The sequence below is a fragment of the Stenella coeruleoalba genome (assembly GCF_951394435.1).
Source record: "Stenella coeruleoalba genome assembly, chromosome: 12".
NCBI classification, from domain to species: Eukaryota; Metazoa; Chordata; class Mammalia; order Artiodactyla; family Delphinidae; genus Stenella; species Stenella coeruleoalba.
In genome coordinates, this window is record NC_137158.1 from 89,730,842 (window position 1) to 89,747,706 (window position 16,865).

Here is a 16,865-nt window from a genome sequence, read left to right on the forward strand (position 1 = left end):
CATGGGGTGTGGAGCGGAGGACGCGCTGTGTAGAGAACAGCAGGACTGGGTCTGGGCCACTGGGTCCCAGCATTTGGTTCTACTCCTTCTGTCTTGAATTCGGTGGGGTTTCCCTTCATCTAGGCTATTCTGTTATTTCCAACCAGAGAGCCCTAAATAATGGACTATCTGATTTCATTCCAACTGTGAAAAGAAACAGCACACAATCTGAGACAGCGGGAGCGCAGGACCTCAGCGGTGGGAAGTTCACCGCCAGAGGGGACCGGCCGAGGGGCCTCAGGCTGGGGCTCCCACGCAGCACGCACCCGCACGACGAGGAATGTACAGATCTAGACTCCCCAGGCCACTTCATGGAGGGTGACCCCCCAGCATACACCTCCTGGGTCGATGGGTGGGGCTGTAATCACCTCCCAGCCTGCAGGTGCAGGGCTCGCGATTTAACAAGACAAAGGAGACAAACAAAAACATGCTACCTAAGAAACTCTGTTGGGAATAACCCCAAAGAAGGCAGGAAGCACTTCCAATAGGAGGTGGATAGGAGGCCTTATTTTAGCACCTGTAAGGCCAGACACAGACCCGGTCAGGCCTTGTGCGCTCCCCGATCTCCCCAGGACACACATTCTCTGTAGTAATAAATCAGAGACTTTGAAAGACTTGAGAAGCCTGCGATGTTTGGAGAAAACAAAAACAAAAATAAAATGTGTTGAATATTTTAAAGCACGTTCTTCTCTAATTTACAAATTGGTTTTACTTACTTATTTTACATTTTCCAAGGTACAGCAGAGAGCTTCATACAAAAAATAGCTAAATGTTTCAAAGCTACCATGATTTGCTTTGCAAGTTTTATAACTGTAAAGTACCCAGTGCCTAGCACTGCTGGCACGTGGAAATGATGGGTGTACGTGTCCCCAGTGGATGAAAGGAAGTTACTGTGCCTCCTTCCGCTGTGTTTTGAAAGCATAAACATTTCAAGAAACACATGAAATAATATATCAAAAGTCACAATTGTTTCAAAATTTTTAAGAATCCACCCATCAAACTGTGATAAACTGTATTGTATTTGTCTTATTTCAACTGTCTTAATCTCTTCTGTAATTCCTATAGAGTTTATCACCATGATTTGCAAATAGTATTTTCATAGATATTAACATGTAGATTTGTGTTTATCAATAATACATTATACCACTTAATTCTTACAATAACCCTTTAAAATGGTTATATTTTTTCCCATTTTCCAGAGAACAAAATCAGAAAGATTAGAAAGTGTTAAGACTAGTCAGTGGAATCGCCACACCTACACTTTCTGACTCGTGGTGGGTAGCACCTCCACCAGGTGCTTTAATGTAACCTCACAGCCCATCTGGTCCCAGAAAGCGTTGCCTCAGCAGAGAAGGAAACACACTGAGGGGAGGAGCGTGGGTCTGGTCTGCCACTCAGGGCCACCTCAGGGCTTGGCATCTATGCCCACGGCGGCAGGTGACCATGCTCGGAGCTGCCACCTCCAAACCTACTCACCCTATTTATTCTGACTTGAGCCCCAAGAGGATTTGCCAACCCTCAGGACCAAATGCACGGTTTGGGCTGGTCTCTCCCAGGACACAGATGTGGTTTTCCTTTGCACTGAGTTGCAGCCCATCCCAACTAATTCTAACCAAAAGGCTGAGCAGAGCCCAGGACAGAACTCTGGACAGACAGCTGAGCTGGGATACAGTATGAAGGAATATCACCCTGAGTGTAAGAAACAGACCATTTTAATTTTCAGAGACTAGACAAACACTTGGGAAATAATAGCAAAAACAACTGAATTTCAGATGGATTGCAGGTTACCAAACACAATTAAAAAATAAAAAACAACGAAGGGCTCAAGATGGTGGAGTAGAAGGATGTGCGCTCACTCCCTCTTGCGAGAGCACCGGAATCACAACTAACTGCTGAACAATCATCGACAGGAAGACACTGGAACTCACCAAAAAAGATACCCCACATCCAAAGACAAAGGAGAAGCCACAATGAGACGGTAGCAGGGGCACAATCACAATAAAATCAAATCCCATAACTGCTGGGTGGGTGACAGACACTGAAGAACAATTATACCACAGGAGTCCACCCACTGGAGTGAAGGTTCTGAGCCCCACGTCAGGCTCCCCAACCTGGGGGTCCGGCAACGGAAGGAGGAATTCCTAGAAAATCAGACTTTGAAGGCTAGTGGGATTTGATTGCAGGACTTCGACAGGACTGGGGGAAACAAAGACTCCACACTTGGAGGGCACACACAAAGTAGTGTGCGCATCGGGACCCAGGGAAGGAGCAGTGATCCCATAGGAGGCTGAACCAGACCTACCTGCTAGTGTTGGGGGGTTTCCTGCAGAGGCGGGGGGTGGCTGTCTCACCACGGAAACAAGGACACTGGCAGCAGAAATTCTGGGAAGTACTCCTTGGCGTGAGCCCTCCCAGAGTCCACCATTAGCCCCACCAAAGAGCCAGGTAGAAGCAGTGTTGGGTCGCCTCAGGCCAAACAACCAATAGGGAGGGAACCCAGCCCCACCCATCAGCAGACAAGCAGATTAAAGTTTTACTGAGCTGCGCCCACCAGAGCAACAGCCAGCTCTACCCACCACCAATCCCTCCCATCAGGAAACTTGCACAAGCCCCTTAGATAGCCTCATCCACCAGAGGGCAGACAGCAGAAGCAAGAAGAACTACAATCCTGCAGCCTGTGGAACTAAAACCACATTCATAGGAAGATAGACAAGATGAAAAGGCAGAGGGCTATGTACCAGATGAAGGAACAAGATAAAACCCCAGAAAAACAACTAAATGAACTGGAGGTAGGCAACGTTCCAGAAAAAGAATTCAGAATAATGATAGTGAAGATGATCCAAGACCTCAGAAAAAGAATGGAGGCAAAGATGGAGAAGAGGCAAGAAATGTTTAACAAAGACCTAGAAGAATTAAAGAACAAACGAAGATGAACAATACAATAACTGAAATGAAAAATACGCTAGAAGGAATCAATAGCAGAATAACTGAGGCAGATGAACGGATAAGTGACCTGGAAGACAGAATGGTGGAATTCACTGCCGGGGAACAGAATAAAGAAAAAAGAATGAAAAGAAATGAAGACAGCCTAAGAGACCTCTGGGACAACATTAAATGCAACAAAATTTGCATCATAGGGGTCCATAGGGGTCCCAGAAGGAGAAGAGAGAGAGAAACGGACCAAGAAAATATATGAAGAGATTACAGTCAAAAACTTCCCTAACACGGGAAAGGAAATAGCCACCCAAGTCCAGGAAGCACAGAGAGTCCCAGGCAGGATAAATCCAAGGACAAGAAACATAGTAATCAAACTGACAAAAATTAAAGACAAAGAAAAATTATTGAAAGCAACAAGGGAAAAATGACAAATAATGTACAAGGGAACTCCCATAAGGTTAACAGCTGATTTCTCAGCAGAAGCTCTGCAAGCCAGAAGGGAGTGGCATGATATATTTAAAGTGATGAAAGTGAAGAACCTACATCCAAGATTACTCTACCCAGCAAAGATCTCATTCAGACTCGACAGAGAAATCAAAAGCTTTACCGACAAGCAGAAGCTAAGAGAGTTAAGCACCACCAAACCAGCTCTACAACAAATGTTAAAGGAACTTCTCTAGGCAAGAAACACAAGAGAAGAAAGGACCTACAAAAACAAACCCATAACAATTAAGAAAATGGCAATAGGAACATATATATCAATAATTACCGTAAACATGAATGGATTAAACGCTCCAACCAAAAGACACAGGCTCTCAGAATGGATACAAACACAAGACCCATATATATGCTGTCTACAAGAGACCCACTTCAGACCTAGGGACACATACAGATTGAAAGTGAGGGGATGGAAGAAGATATTCCATGCAAATGGAAATCAAAAGAAAGCTGGAGTAGCAATACTCATATCAGATAAAACAGACTTTAAAATAATGTTCCAAGAGACAAGGAAGGACACTACATAATGATCAAGGGATAAATCCAAGAAGAAGATATAACAATTATAAATATTTATGCACCCAACATAGGAGCAACTCAGTACATAAGGCAACTGCTAACAGCTATAAAAGAGGAAACTGACAGTAACACAATAATAGTGGGGGACTTTAACACCTCACTTACACCAATGGACAGATCATCCAAACAGAAAATTAATAAGGAAACACAAGCTTTAAATGACACAATAGAACAAATAGATTTAATTGATATTTATAGGACATTCCATCCAAAAAGAGCAGATTACACTTTCTTCTCAAGTGCACATGGAACATTCTCCAGGATAGATCACATCTTGGGTCACAAATCAAGCCTCAGTAAATTTAAGAAAACTGAAATCATACCAAGCATCTTTTCTGACCACAATGCTATGAGATTAGAAATCAATTACAGGGGAAAAAACCCACAAACACATGGAGGCTAAACAGTATGTTACTAAATAACCAAGAGATCATTGAAGAAATCAAAGAGGAAATCAAAAAATACCTAGAGACAAATGACAACAAAAACACAACGATCCAAAACCTATGGGATACAGCAAAAGCAGTTCTAAGAGGGAAGTTTAGAGCAATACAATCCTACCTCAAGAAACAAGAAAAATCTCAAATAAACAATCTAACCTTACACCTAAAGGAACTAGACAAAGAAGAACAAACAAAACCCAAAGTTAGTAGAAAGAAAGAAATCATAAAGATCAGAGCAGAAAAAAATCAAAAAGAAACAAAAAGAAACAATAGCAAAGATCAATAAAACCAAAAGCTGGTTCTTTGAGAAGATAAACAAAATTTATAGACCATTAGCCAGACTCATCAAGAAAAAGAGGGAGGGGACTCAAATCAATAAAATTAGAAATGAAAAAGGAGAAGTTACAACAGACACCACAGGAATACAAAGCATCCTAAGAGACTACTACAAGCAACTCAATGCCAATAAAATGGACAACCTGGAAGAAATGGACAAACTCTTAGAAAGGTATAACCTTCCAAGACTGAACCAGGAAGAAATAGAAAATATTAACAGACCAATCACAAGTAATGAAATTGAAACTGTGATTAAAAGTCTTCCAACACGGCTTCCCTGGTGGCGCAGTGGTTGAGAGTCCGCCTGCCGATGCAGGGGACGCAGGTTCGTGCCCTGGCCCGGGAAGATCCCACATGCCGCAGAGCGGCTGGGCCCGTGAGCCATGGCCACTGAGCCTGAACGTCTGGAGCCTGTGCTCCGCAACAGGAGAGGCCATAACGGTGAGAGGCCCACGTACCGCAAAAAAAAAAAAAAAAAAAGTCTTCCAACAAACAAAAGTCCAGGACCAGATGGCTTCACAGGTAAATTCTATCAAACATTTAGAGAAGAGCTAACACTCATCCTTCTCAAACTCTACCAAAAAATTGCAGAGGAAGGAACACTCCCAAACTCATTCTATGAGGCCACCATCACCCTGATACCAAAACCAGACAAAGATACTACAAAAAAAGATAATTACAGACCAATATCACTGATGAATACAGATGCCAAACTCCTCAACAAAATACTAGCAAACAGAATCCAACAACACATTAAAAGGATCATACACCATGATCAAGCGGGATTTATCTCAGGGATGCAAGGATTCTTCAATATATATGCAAATCAATCAATGTGATACACCATATTAACAAACTGAATAATAAAAACCTTATGATCATCTCAATAGATGCAGAAAAAGCTTATGACAAAATTCAACACCCATTTAAGATAAAAACTCTCCAGAAAGTGGGCATAGAGGGAACCTACCACAACATAATAAAGGCCATATATGACAAACTCACAGCAAACATCATTCTCAATGGTGAAAAACTGAAAGCATTTCCACTAGGATCAGGAACAAGACAAGGATGACCACTCTCACCACTATTATTCAACATAGCTTTGGAAGTCCAGGCCACGGCAATCAGAGAAGAAAAAGAAAGAAAAGGAATACAAATTGGAAAGGAAGAAGTAAAACTGTTGCTGTTTGCAGATGGCATGATACTGAGAATCCTAAACATGCCACCAAAAAACTATTAGAGCTAATCAATGAATCTGGTAAAGTTGCAGGATACAAAATTAATGCACAGAAATCTCTTGCATTCCTATACACTAATGATGAAAAATATGAAAGAGAAATTAAGGAAACACTCCCATTTACCATTGCAACAAAAAGAATAAAATACCTAGGAATAAACCTACATAGGGAGAAAAAAGACCTGCAGGCAGAAACCTATAAGACACTGATGAAAGAAATTAAAGATGATACCAACAGATGGAGAGATATACCATGTTCTTGGATTGGAAGAATCAATATTGTGAAAATGACTATACTACCCAAAGCAATCTACAGATTCAATGCAATCCCTATCAAATTACCAGTGGCATTTTTTACAGAACTAGAACAAAAAATTTTTAAATTTGTATGGTAACACAAAAGACCCCGAATAGCCAAAGCAGTCTTGAAGGAAAAAAACAGAGCTGGAGGAATGAGACTCCCTGACTTCAGACTATGCTACAAAGCTACAGTAATCAAAACAATATGGTGCTGGCACAAAAACAGAAATATAGATCAATGGAACAGGATAGAAAGCCCAGAGGTAAACCCACACACCTATGGTCAACTAATCTATGACAAAGGAGGCAAGGGTATACAATGGAGAAAGACAGTCTCTTCAATAAGTGGTGCTGGGAAAACTGGACAGCTACATGTAAAAGAATGAAATTAGAACACTCCCTAACATCATACACAAAAATAAACTCAAAATGGATTAGAGACCTAAATGTAAGACTGGACACTATAAAACTCAGAGAGGAAAACATAGGAAGAACACTCTTTGACATAAATCATAGCAAGATCTTTTTTGATCCACCTCCTGGAGTAATGGAAATAAAAACAATAATAAACAAATGGGACCTAATGAAACTTAAAATCTTTTGCAAAGCATAGGAAACTACAAATGAGACAAAACAACAACCCTCAGAATGGGAGAAGATACTGCAAACGAATCAACGGACAAAGGATTAATCTCCAAAATATATAAACAGCTCATGCAGCTCAATAGTAAAAAAAACAAACAACCCAATCCAAAAGTGGGCAGAAGACCTAAATAGACATTTCTCCAAAGAAGACATACAGATGGCCAAGAAGCACATGAAAACCTGCTCAACATCACTAATTATTAGAGAAATGCAAATCAAAACTACAATGAGGTATCGCCTCACACCAGTTAGAATGGGCATCATCAGAAAATCTACAAACAACAAATGCCAGAGAGGGTGTGGAGAAAAGGGAACCCTCTTGCACTCCTGGTGGGAATGTAAATTGATACAGCCACTATGGAGAACAGTATGGAGGTTCCTTGAAAGACGAAAAATAGAATTACCATATGATCCAGCAATCCCACTACTGGGCATATACCCAGAGAAAACCATAATTCAAAAAGACACATGCACCCCAATGTTTATTGCAGCTCTATTTACAATAGCCATGGAAGCAACCTAAGTGTCCATCGACAGACGAATGGATAAAGAAGATGTGGCACATATATACAATGGAATATTACTCAGCCATAAAAAGGAACAAAATTGGGTCATTTGTAGAGACGTGGATGGATCCAGAGACTGTCATACAGAGTGAAGTAAGCAGAAAGAGATAAACAAATATCGTATATTAACACATATATGTGGAACCTAGAAAAATGGTACAGATGAACTGGTTTGCTAGGCAGAAATAGAGACACAGATGTAAAGAACAAACGTATGGACACCAAGGGGGGAAAGTGGTGGTGGTGGGGGTGGGGTGGGATGAATTGGGCGATTGGGATTGACGTGTATACACTAATATGTATAAAATGGATAACTAATGAGAACCTGCTGTATAAAAAAATAAAAACTCAAAAATAAAATAAAATAAAAAACAAAAAGTATTGAAAAAATCTGAAACAATAAAGACAAAGAATCAACATCCTGTCAATTGAAGAAAAACGCACAACCTAAAAGTTGAGAGTTAAGTTTTATTCAGGGAACTTACTGAGGACTATAGCCTGGGAGGCAGCTTCTCACATGGGTCTGAGGACCTGCTCCAAAGTGGTCAGGGAAGAGCCAGGATATACAGGAGTTTTTGCTGAAAAACAAAACAAAACAAACGAACAAGAAACCTGTAGTCGAACAACGAAAGATTACTGCTAATCACAAAGAACAGACATCTCAAGTTAATGCTTTTCGTGCTTTTATATATATAGGAAGATGCAAGAGTCTAGGCTCGTTGAAATCATTCCTTAGGTATGCACCGTACCTACCTAGGGCCAGTACCCTGGTTTTCCCCACCCTGAGTCCCCTCAGGGTGCACCGTGGCAGATGGCTTGATGGCAGACAACATTCATTGTTTACTGGGATGGCAGGTGACATTCTTTATCCACTATCCTTAAAAATTAGAGAGCTATTATAAATAAGTGAGAAAAAGCTTAAAACCCATTATCATGCAGCCAGGAAAACATCCCTTTTGAGGCGAAAATCTGTATGGTTTCTTTCCTTCTGCTAACTTTGAGTTTTGTTTGTTCTTCTTTCTCTAGTTCCTTTAGGTGTAAGGTTAGATTGTTTATTTGAGATTTTTCTTGTTTCTTGAGGTAGGACTGTATTGCTATAAACTTCCCTCATAGAACTGCTTTTGCTGCATCAAATAGGTTTTGGGTTGTTGTGTTTTCATTGTCATTTGTTTCTAGGTATTTTTTTATTTCTTCTTTGGTTTATTCAGTGGTCTCTTGGTTATTTAGTAGCATATTGTTTAGCCTCCATGTGTTTGTATTTTTTACAATTTTTTTCCTGTAATTGACATCTAGTCTTATAGTGTTGTGGTCAGAAAAGACACTTGATATGATTTCAATTTTCTTAATTTACCAAGGCTTGATTTGTGACCCAAGATATGATCCTGGAGAATGTTCCATGAGCACTTGAGAAGAAAGTGTATTCTGTTGTTTTTTGGATGGAATGTCCTATAAATATCAATTAAGTCCATCTTATTTCATGTGTCATTTAAAGCTTGTGTTTCCTTATTAATTTTCAATTTGGATGATCTGTCCATTGGTGAAAGTGGAGTGTTAAAGTCCCGTACTATTATTGTGTTACTGTTGATTTCCTCTTTTGTGGCTGTTAGCAGTTGCCCTATGTATTGAGTTGCTCCTATGCTCAGTGCATAAATATTTATAATTGTTATATCTTCTTGGATTGATCCCTTGATCATCATAGAGTGCCTTTGTCTCTTGTAATAGTTTTTATTTTAAAATCTATTTTGTCTGATATGAGAATTGCTACTCCAGCTTTCTTTTGATTTCCATTTGCATGGAATATCTTTTTCCATCCCCTCACTTTCAGTCTGTATGTGTCCCTAGGTCTGAAGTGGGTCTCTTGTAGACAGCATATGTACCAGTCTTGTTTTTGTATCCATTCAGCCAGGCTGTGTCTTTTGGTTGGAGCATTTAATCCATTTACATTTAAGGTAATTACTGATATATATGTTCCTATTACCATTTTCTTAATTGTTTTGGGTTTGTTTTTGTAGGTCTTTTCCTTCTCTTGAGTTTCCTGCCTAGAGAAGTTCCTTTAGCATTTGTTGTAGAGCTGGTTTGGTGGTGCTGAATTCTCTTAACTTTTGCTTGTATGTAAAGTTTTTAATTTCTCCATCAAATCTGAATGAGGTCTTTGCTGGGTAGAGTAATCTTGGATGTAGGTTCTTCCATTTCATCACTTTAAGTATGTCCTGCCACTCCCTTCTGGCTTTCAGAGTTTCTGCTGAAAGATCAGCTGTTAACCTTATGGGGATTCCCTTGTATGTTATTTGTTGCTTTTCGCTTGCTGCTCTTAATATTTTTTCTTTGTATTTAATTTTTATGGTTTATTAATATGTATCTTGGTGTGTTTCTCTTTGGGTTTATCCTGTATGGGACTGTCTGTGCTTCCTGGACTTGACTGACTATTTCCTTTCCCATGTTAGGGAAGTTTCTGACTATAATCTCTTCAAATATTTTCCCAGACCCTTTCTTTTTCTCTTTTTCCTCTGGGACCCCTATTATTCGAATGTTGCTGTGTTTAATGTCCCAGAGGTCTCTGAGACTGTCCTCAGTTCTGTTCATTCTTTTTTCTTTACTCTGCTCCCTGGCAGTTATTTCCACCCCTTTATCTTCCAGCTTACTTACCCGTTCTTCTGCCTCAGTTATTCTGCTATTGATTCCTTCTAGAGTATTTTTAATTTCAGTAATTGTGTTGTTCATCACTGTTTGTTTGCTCTTTAGTTCTTCTAGATCCTTGTTAAATGTTTCTTGTATTTTCTCCATTCTGTTTCCGAGATTTTGGATCATCTTTACTATCATTACTCTGAATTCTTTTTCAGGTGGCTTGCCTATTTCATCTTTATTTATTTGTTCTTGTAGGTTTTTACCTTCCTCCTTCGTCTGTAACATATTTTTCTGTCGTTTCTTTTTTTTTTTTTTCTGATGGGTGGAGCTGTATTCCTGTCTTACTGGTTGTTTGGCCTGAGACATCCAGCACTGGAGTTTGCAGGCAGTTGGATAGAGCCGGGTCTTGGTGCTGAGATGAGGACCTCTGGGAGGCCTCACATCAATTAATATTCCCTGGGGTCTGAGGTTCTCTTGTCAGTCCAGCAGTTTGGACTCGGAGCTCCCACCACAGGCGCTCGGGCCTGACCTCCAGCCTGGGAGCCAAGATCCCACAAGCTTTGTGGAAAGAGAGAAAGAGAGAGAAAGACAGGGAGGGTGGGAGGGGGAGAGAGAGAGAGAAAGAAAGAAAGAAAAAGAAAGAAAGAAAGAAAGAAAGAAAGAAAGAAAGAAAGAAAGAAAGAAAGAAAGAAAGGAAGAAAGAAAGAAAAGAAAGGAAGGAAGGAAGGAAGGAAGGAAGGAAGGAAAGAATGAAAGGAAGGAAGGAAGAAAGGAAGAAAGAAAGAAGGAAAGAAGCAGTACAATATCAAAGAATAGAAAACAAAATAAAATTAGAAAGATAAAAAATATATTAGGAAAAATAAAACTATAATTGAAACAACCAGTCGTTCGGGGTTCCTCCCATCCCCTTTGGTGTCCGTGGTCCCCCACCGGTGCCTGGTAGGTGCCCTGGCTGTGCAGAGACGCGAATTCCGCGGCCTCCTAGTACTCCATCTTCTCCTGCTAGTTTTTCACCAAAAAACCCCTTCCACTTTATCCCTACAGCCAAACCACATTTCCCGGCCTCTCTGGAAGTCGCACAACCCAGCTGCATGCAGGGAGAAGCTGCAGCCCTACGCACAGGCTAGGCCCCACCGGCACGAGCCTCCGTCCACCGGAACACCAAGAGAGGGCGCTTAGTGGAAAGCACTGGTCACCTGAGCTGCTACCCAGTAGGGGTCACCTGACCAGCAGCACTGGGCTGGAGTGGTGAAAAGCAGGAAACGAACTTCTACCGTGTCAGGCACTGAAACGTGAGATTATTTGCAAAAGCCCGCCCAGACGCACCAGAACACGGTATGCAGGTGGTCCACGGTGACGGAGCATCTGGTTAAACTCCACTTTGTAATGACCTGGAAGGCAGACCCCTCTCTCTGATCCTGCAGCCCTCAAGGAAATGATGGGAAAGGACCAGCACTGGTAGCCCACACTTAAAGTTGGCTCAAGCAAGCAGAAACGAGTGGAAACAGAAAGTATCCAGAAGCCTGGGGGCTTCAGGGAGGCAAACTGGAATGGGTTGCCCCTCAAAGCTCCAAAGAGACCAGGGACTATCTAGACTCCGCCTTCCCGGGAAGGTCAGGTCAAGGATGGTTACCCTCCCACTCAAGCCTTTAGTTCCACATAACCTACAGGTCTCAGCCATTCAGTTTCAAGAGAGACAAGAGAGCAAGTACGCACGAAGAAAAGAAAAAGTGGGGCTCGAACAGCACACCCGGCGGGACTGAGGCAGAGCTGCCGGCTGGCAGGCGGAGCTGACAGGACGAACAGAGCCAGGAGCCCACGTGCTCCTGGGAGAGCCAGGAGGCCAGAGCAAGGGCACAGCAGGCACGACGGCTGACTGCTTAGGACTGAGCGTCTCTGGGCCCCCGTCTTCACGGCTGCAGGAGGGGGACCACGGCAGCCCCCTCCTCACAGACCACTTTACACGAGGCCATGGAGGGGAAGGTCTGAGGGGAGGACCAAAGGCTTCAGAAAACAGCCGTCCCGTCCCCAGGCAGCAGAGTCAGGGTCCACTTGGGAAACTCCTCCAACACCCACTCCACCCGATTTCAGCACTGCTATGGCCCTGTCTCCCTTAGGAAGGGGAGAGTCTCTGGAGGGGGAGCAGTTCATGGGTCGCTGGGCCCTGAGGAACCACGTCCGGGGCTGACGGGGAGAGCAGTGCATGCTGGGAGTCCTCTGTGTCCCGCTGGACGCCCTGCCCAGGTTGTGCCCCGGGGAGGTGGGTTCTGCTTGTGGGCTCGGAGCCGAAGCGGACTCCTGGCTTTAGTCAGATAACGGAGGCTGCCCCTGTTCCCCGAGCCATTCCCTTCCCTTCTGGAAACTACAAGACCCAGCTTCCTTGGAGCTAAGTGCCACCACGCGGTTGAGTTCTGGCCAGGGCAGCAGGGGCAGGGAGTATGTGGGATAAGCAATGTAGGCCACTTACAAGCCCAGCCCAGAAAACCCTCCCACCTGACTCTCTTCCCTCCCCCCACCCCCTGGCTAGGTGGAGAGGCCTTGGAGGGCCTACTGAGGAGGGAACCACCAGGGGAGAGATGCTGAGGAGTGACATCCGGCCTGAACAGCCACAAGGACCCTGTAGGCAGGGAGCATGCTATTATCTGTCAGGGTCCTGTGCTTCTGCACTAGTCTACCCACACCGACAGAAATCGTTTAACCCTTTTCATGTACAAAAGCAATACAATGCAAAATATTTAAACAATGCAAAAATAATAGAGTTGGCCTTTCCCTCCCTACCACCCCTCCTTGCTGTGTCTTCCCCCGAGGAAAATCAATGTAAGAGTCCAGTATGCGCATCACAGGAACAAGTCTGAGAGGACACACTACAGTTAGTTTTAATAAGGTTCTCGTGTATCTCAGGCTACAGAAGCACCTTAGGAAAATCTGGAGACAGTGGCTGCTAGAGAGACCATTGTTTTAAAGTTAAGTCAGTAAATCCCAGACAGCTAGAGGCTGTATATTCAAGACCCTTTCACTGATACAGCAGAGCATGTAAATTGCACAAAATTAGAAAATCCAGACTAGAAAAAAAGACAAGGGGCACCACTGTTAAAACCTTGCGCACCTCCTTTTTTTTTTCATTTGTATAAATGTGTATATGTATATTTTTTAGAAAGAGAAAACTACTCCACTTTGAGTAAAAAAGATCATAATCTTTCTCTTTTAGCAGCTAAGCCAGCCAGAGATGTGCCAATTTATTCTTGAGTTAGGAAAACACAGTGTGGTAGTCAGACAGCAGGTTGAGTGCCCACAGGCACCATAATTAAAGTACCCTTAATGGCTTACTTTGTAGCAAAAGAAAATATAAAGTTCTACACATTCGCCAGAACCAGAGACAGGTTCTAATTCTAGCTACTTTGAGGACAGAACTAGTATAAAAATGGAGTAATGGCTGATCACGGAGGTATGGGAACACTACCAAATTATACTCAGGCATTCCCGTGACTTTAAGTCCTTTCCTAAGTTATTAAACACTTTAAAAGGTATTACTACTCTTTATATTTAGCTGCTTTAATTAAAAATAAAACTGATACACTCTTTCTGTTGGTCAGGCTGAGTAAAGCCTGATTTCACAAACCTGTGGTTCTTGAAACACGAATTTTGTACTTCTAAGCCATGTGAATGAAGAAAGCTGTCTGCCATATCAGTAAACACAGGATGTTGCAGCCATCAAACCGTCACATTACAGCATCCCAACGGTGCACCCTGAGGGGACTCAGGATGAGAAAACACAGGATACTGGCCCCAGATAGCTGAAGTGCATATCAAAGGAATGATTTCGGTGAGTCCAGACTCTTGCACCTTCCCATACATAGAAAAGCACTAAATTCCTTAACTTGAGATATCTGGTTTTCTCTAATTAACAGTAATCTTTTGATGTTCCAACTACCTGGTCTTTGTTACAAAAGTTCCTACATATCCTGGCTTCCCCCTTGCCTCTTCGCAGCCGTCCCTCAGAGCTATCTGAGAGTCCTGTCTCCTGAGCTTGAAGTCCTCAGAATGTCCACCGAATAAAACATAACTCTCAGCTTTTAGGTTGTGCTTTTTTTTTCAGTCCACACCACCATGACTTGTTAGGCAAGCACAAATCATTGACTACCAATAGCAGTAATGATGCTAAAGTTTTAAAGTCAATCTTTTCCAATGATTTAAAACAGATCCAGATGTATCTCTATAACCTACACACTCCCTTGTATTCCAGTCTGATATGCTTTCTTGACAGGAAAATGTTAAACTTGGAACAGCCCCGGTTCAGCGGGTGTCACATGTAACCAGATACTTCTTGCAGGAGGAAGTGTTGAGGTCCACTAGTGCCATCTCATCATCAACCCAAACCAGTAACTACCCACCTGGATACAATTTCTCCTAACTTCAGGCAAATCAACCCCCCCAAAATAATCAGCCTTAAGTCTGTCATGTCTCTTTTACATGCCCAAAGGTGACAGCAAATGTAACTATTCAATGCGGCAACAGACATATTCTTTCACCCAACACATGACAATCTCCTTAGCAACATGACCAACCCACATCTTGTAGCTACTTAGCAGAGTTCAGGTTCTGTAGAAAGGAGCACAAGGGTCACTGCCTGTTTTTAATATTTACACTCCACCTGTTTCCACAAAAGTGATTCATTAAGTTCTAAAATGAAACACAGGAATTGGAATCAACACGAAAGTGTGATACTAAAATGCACATAATCTTTCTTGGGAGAATCTTTTCCAATGGCCAACAGGCGTCCATTAACACCATATTCCAAATTAACAAAATAAATGCGGAATATAAATACAACTTCAGTCTGAAGCCTCTCTTAGGAGCATTTCGAGAAGTAACACAGTTAAGAGAAAGAGAGAACAGGTAACAGGCGCCCGGACAACGGTCCCTCGGGCGCACCTGTTTCTTACCTGGGGACCCTCTGGGACCTGACGCTGAACTCACCAAGTGGACGCGCAATCCAGGTGAGCACCCTGCGGCGTAGGGCCAGCGCCCCGCCCCCGTCGCCCTGGTTACGAGCCCCCGCAGCTCGGCGCCCTCACCACCTCGCCATTCTCGCGAGAACCCGGAGTCTACGCCCTACCCCATTTCCGGGCTTTGCCTCACTTCCGGGCGCCGGCCAACTACCGGCTTTCTTCACTTCCGGGCGCCGTGCCACCTCCCGACGCCTTGTTTCCGGGCGCGCCTCACTTCCGGCTCCCCCGGCTCGGCCGCCCGGTCCTCATGCTCCCGGCGCGGCGCCTGCGGGGAGTGGAGGTGAGTCCAGGGGCGGATACCGGACCTGCCGCCCGCGCCCACCCCGGCGGACCCTCCGCCCGACCCCGCGCCCTGTGGGTCCCCGGCCCACTCCCCTCCTCTGCCCCTCCCGCCCCGCCTTCGCGCGCGTCCTCCTCCCCGCGGGTCCCCTCCCCGGGCCGGGGGCGGGGCGGGCCGCCGAGGTGGCCGGGACCCGCCCGCAGTCTGCGGCTCCGGACGCGCTCAGCGTGTCCTTCCGCTGTCGTGTGTCCGCAGGACAAGTCACAGATGAGGAAGGCACCGCACTAGGCGCCCCAGTCATGGCAGCTCCGTGGAAGAGCGCTCTGCTGCTGCTTCTGGCATCTCAGGCTGTCTCCTCGTTGAACGCCTCTGACGAGGAGGAAGTTCCAGAAGAATGGATCCTTCTGCACGTTGTTCAGGGTCAGATAGGAGCTGGGAATTACAGCTATTTGAGGTTAAATCATGAGGGAAAGATAGTTCTTAAGATGCAGAGCTTGAAAGGTGATGCGGACCTGTATGTATCCGATAGCACCCTGCACCCGAGCTTTGATGACTACGAGTTACAGTCTGTCACTTGTGGCCAGGACGTGGTTTTCATACCAGCGCACTTCCAGCGCCCCGTGGGAATAGGGATTTATGGACATCCATCTCACCACGAGAGTGAATTTGAAATGAAAGTGTATTATGATACAACGATCGAACAGCACCCCTTCGGTGAGACTGCTTATTCAGACGGTACAGATACGAGTCGGAAGCAGGCTTATGCTCCAGAAGATGCATCTCAAGAAGAGGAATCTGTTCTTTGGACGATATTAATTAGTATTTTGAAATTGGTACTTGAAATTCTTTTCTGATTCTTTGAACCTACTGTGGAGTGTAATACCCTTAATCTGTGAAGCTGAGTGCAGTTCGCTGTGAACCTAGCTACTTGTACCTGGTTGGAATTCTGGTTACCCTTCCTAGATGGGGGATGGAAAAATAAAGCCATACAGTTTGTTACCTCAGTCACCCCAGCAGTATGAACAGCATCAAGCACGGTATTTATTTTCTCTCTAAACATCAAAATTCCTGTAGAAGGAATGTGCATAATAAAATGTTTAAACCCCATTTTGATTAGTTTGTCAGCTGACTAAACATGATTGCAGTGACTTATGAAGTTACAAAGTGTCAGCGTTGAAGAGTTAACTAAAAGCAAGTCTGAAATGTAATGATTTCTCCACACTTGCCTGAGCATGGACTAAAGTCCCATGCCTACACCCCAAGCAGGGACAGCACCTCCTGTCCAAACGGCACTTCCTGGTAGGCAGGTCCCAGTTAAAGACAGTTCTAAACCCAGCTGCACCAAATCTCATCAGGTCATTTGTAATT

At 43.7% G+C, this 16,865-nt stretch overlaps 2 protein-coding genes across 2 annotated transcripts in view; one reads left to right on the forward strand and one right to left on the reverse strand.

Moving 5' to 3' along the window:
* Window positions 1-11,416, reverse strand: part of WDR27 (WD repeat domain 27) — a 36,690-nt gene extending 25,274 nt beyond the window's left edge. The window contains 3 exon segments of the mRNA XM_079939623.1: window positions 8,069-8,161; window positions 8,337-8,460; window positions 10,472-11,416. Of these exon segments, the coding sequence (XP_079795749.1) occupies window positions 8,069-8,161; window positions 8,337-8,416 (173 nt within the window). The 5' untranslated portion in view covers window positions 8,417-8,460; window positions 10,472-11,416.
* A 3,786-nt stretch (window positions 11,417-15,202) lies between these two features.
* Window positions 15,203-16,705, forward strand: LOC307195019 (UPF0669 protein C6orf120 homolog). The gene is made up of 2 exons (XM_079938638.1): window positions 15,203-15,497; window positions 15,753-16,705. Exon 2 carries the CDS (start codon window positions 15,797-15,799, stop codon window positions 16,349-16,351), a length of 555 nt encoding a protein of 184 aa, XP_079794764.1. The 5' UTR covers window positions 15,203-15,497; window positions 15,753-15,796; the 3' UTR covers window positions 16,352-16,705.
* The last annotated feature ends 160 nt before the right edge of the window (window positions 16,706-16,865 follow it).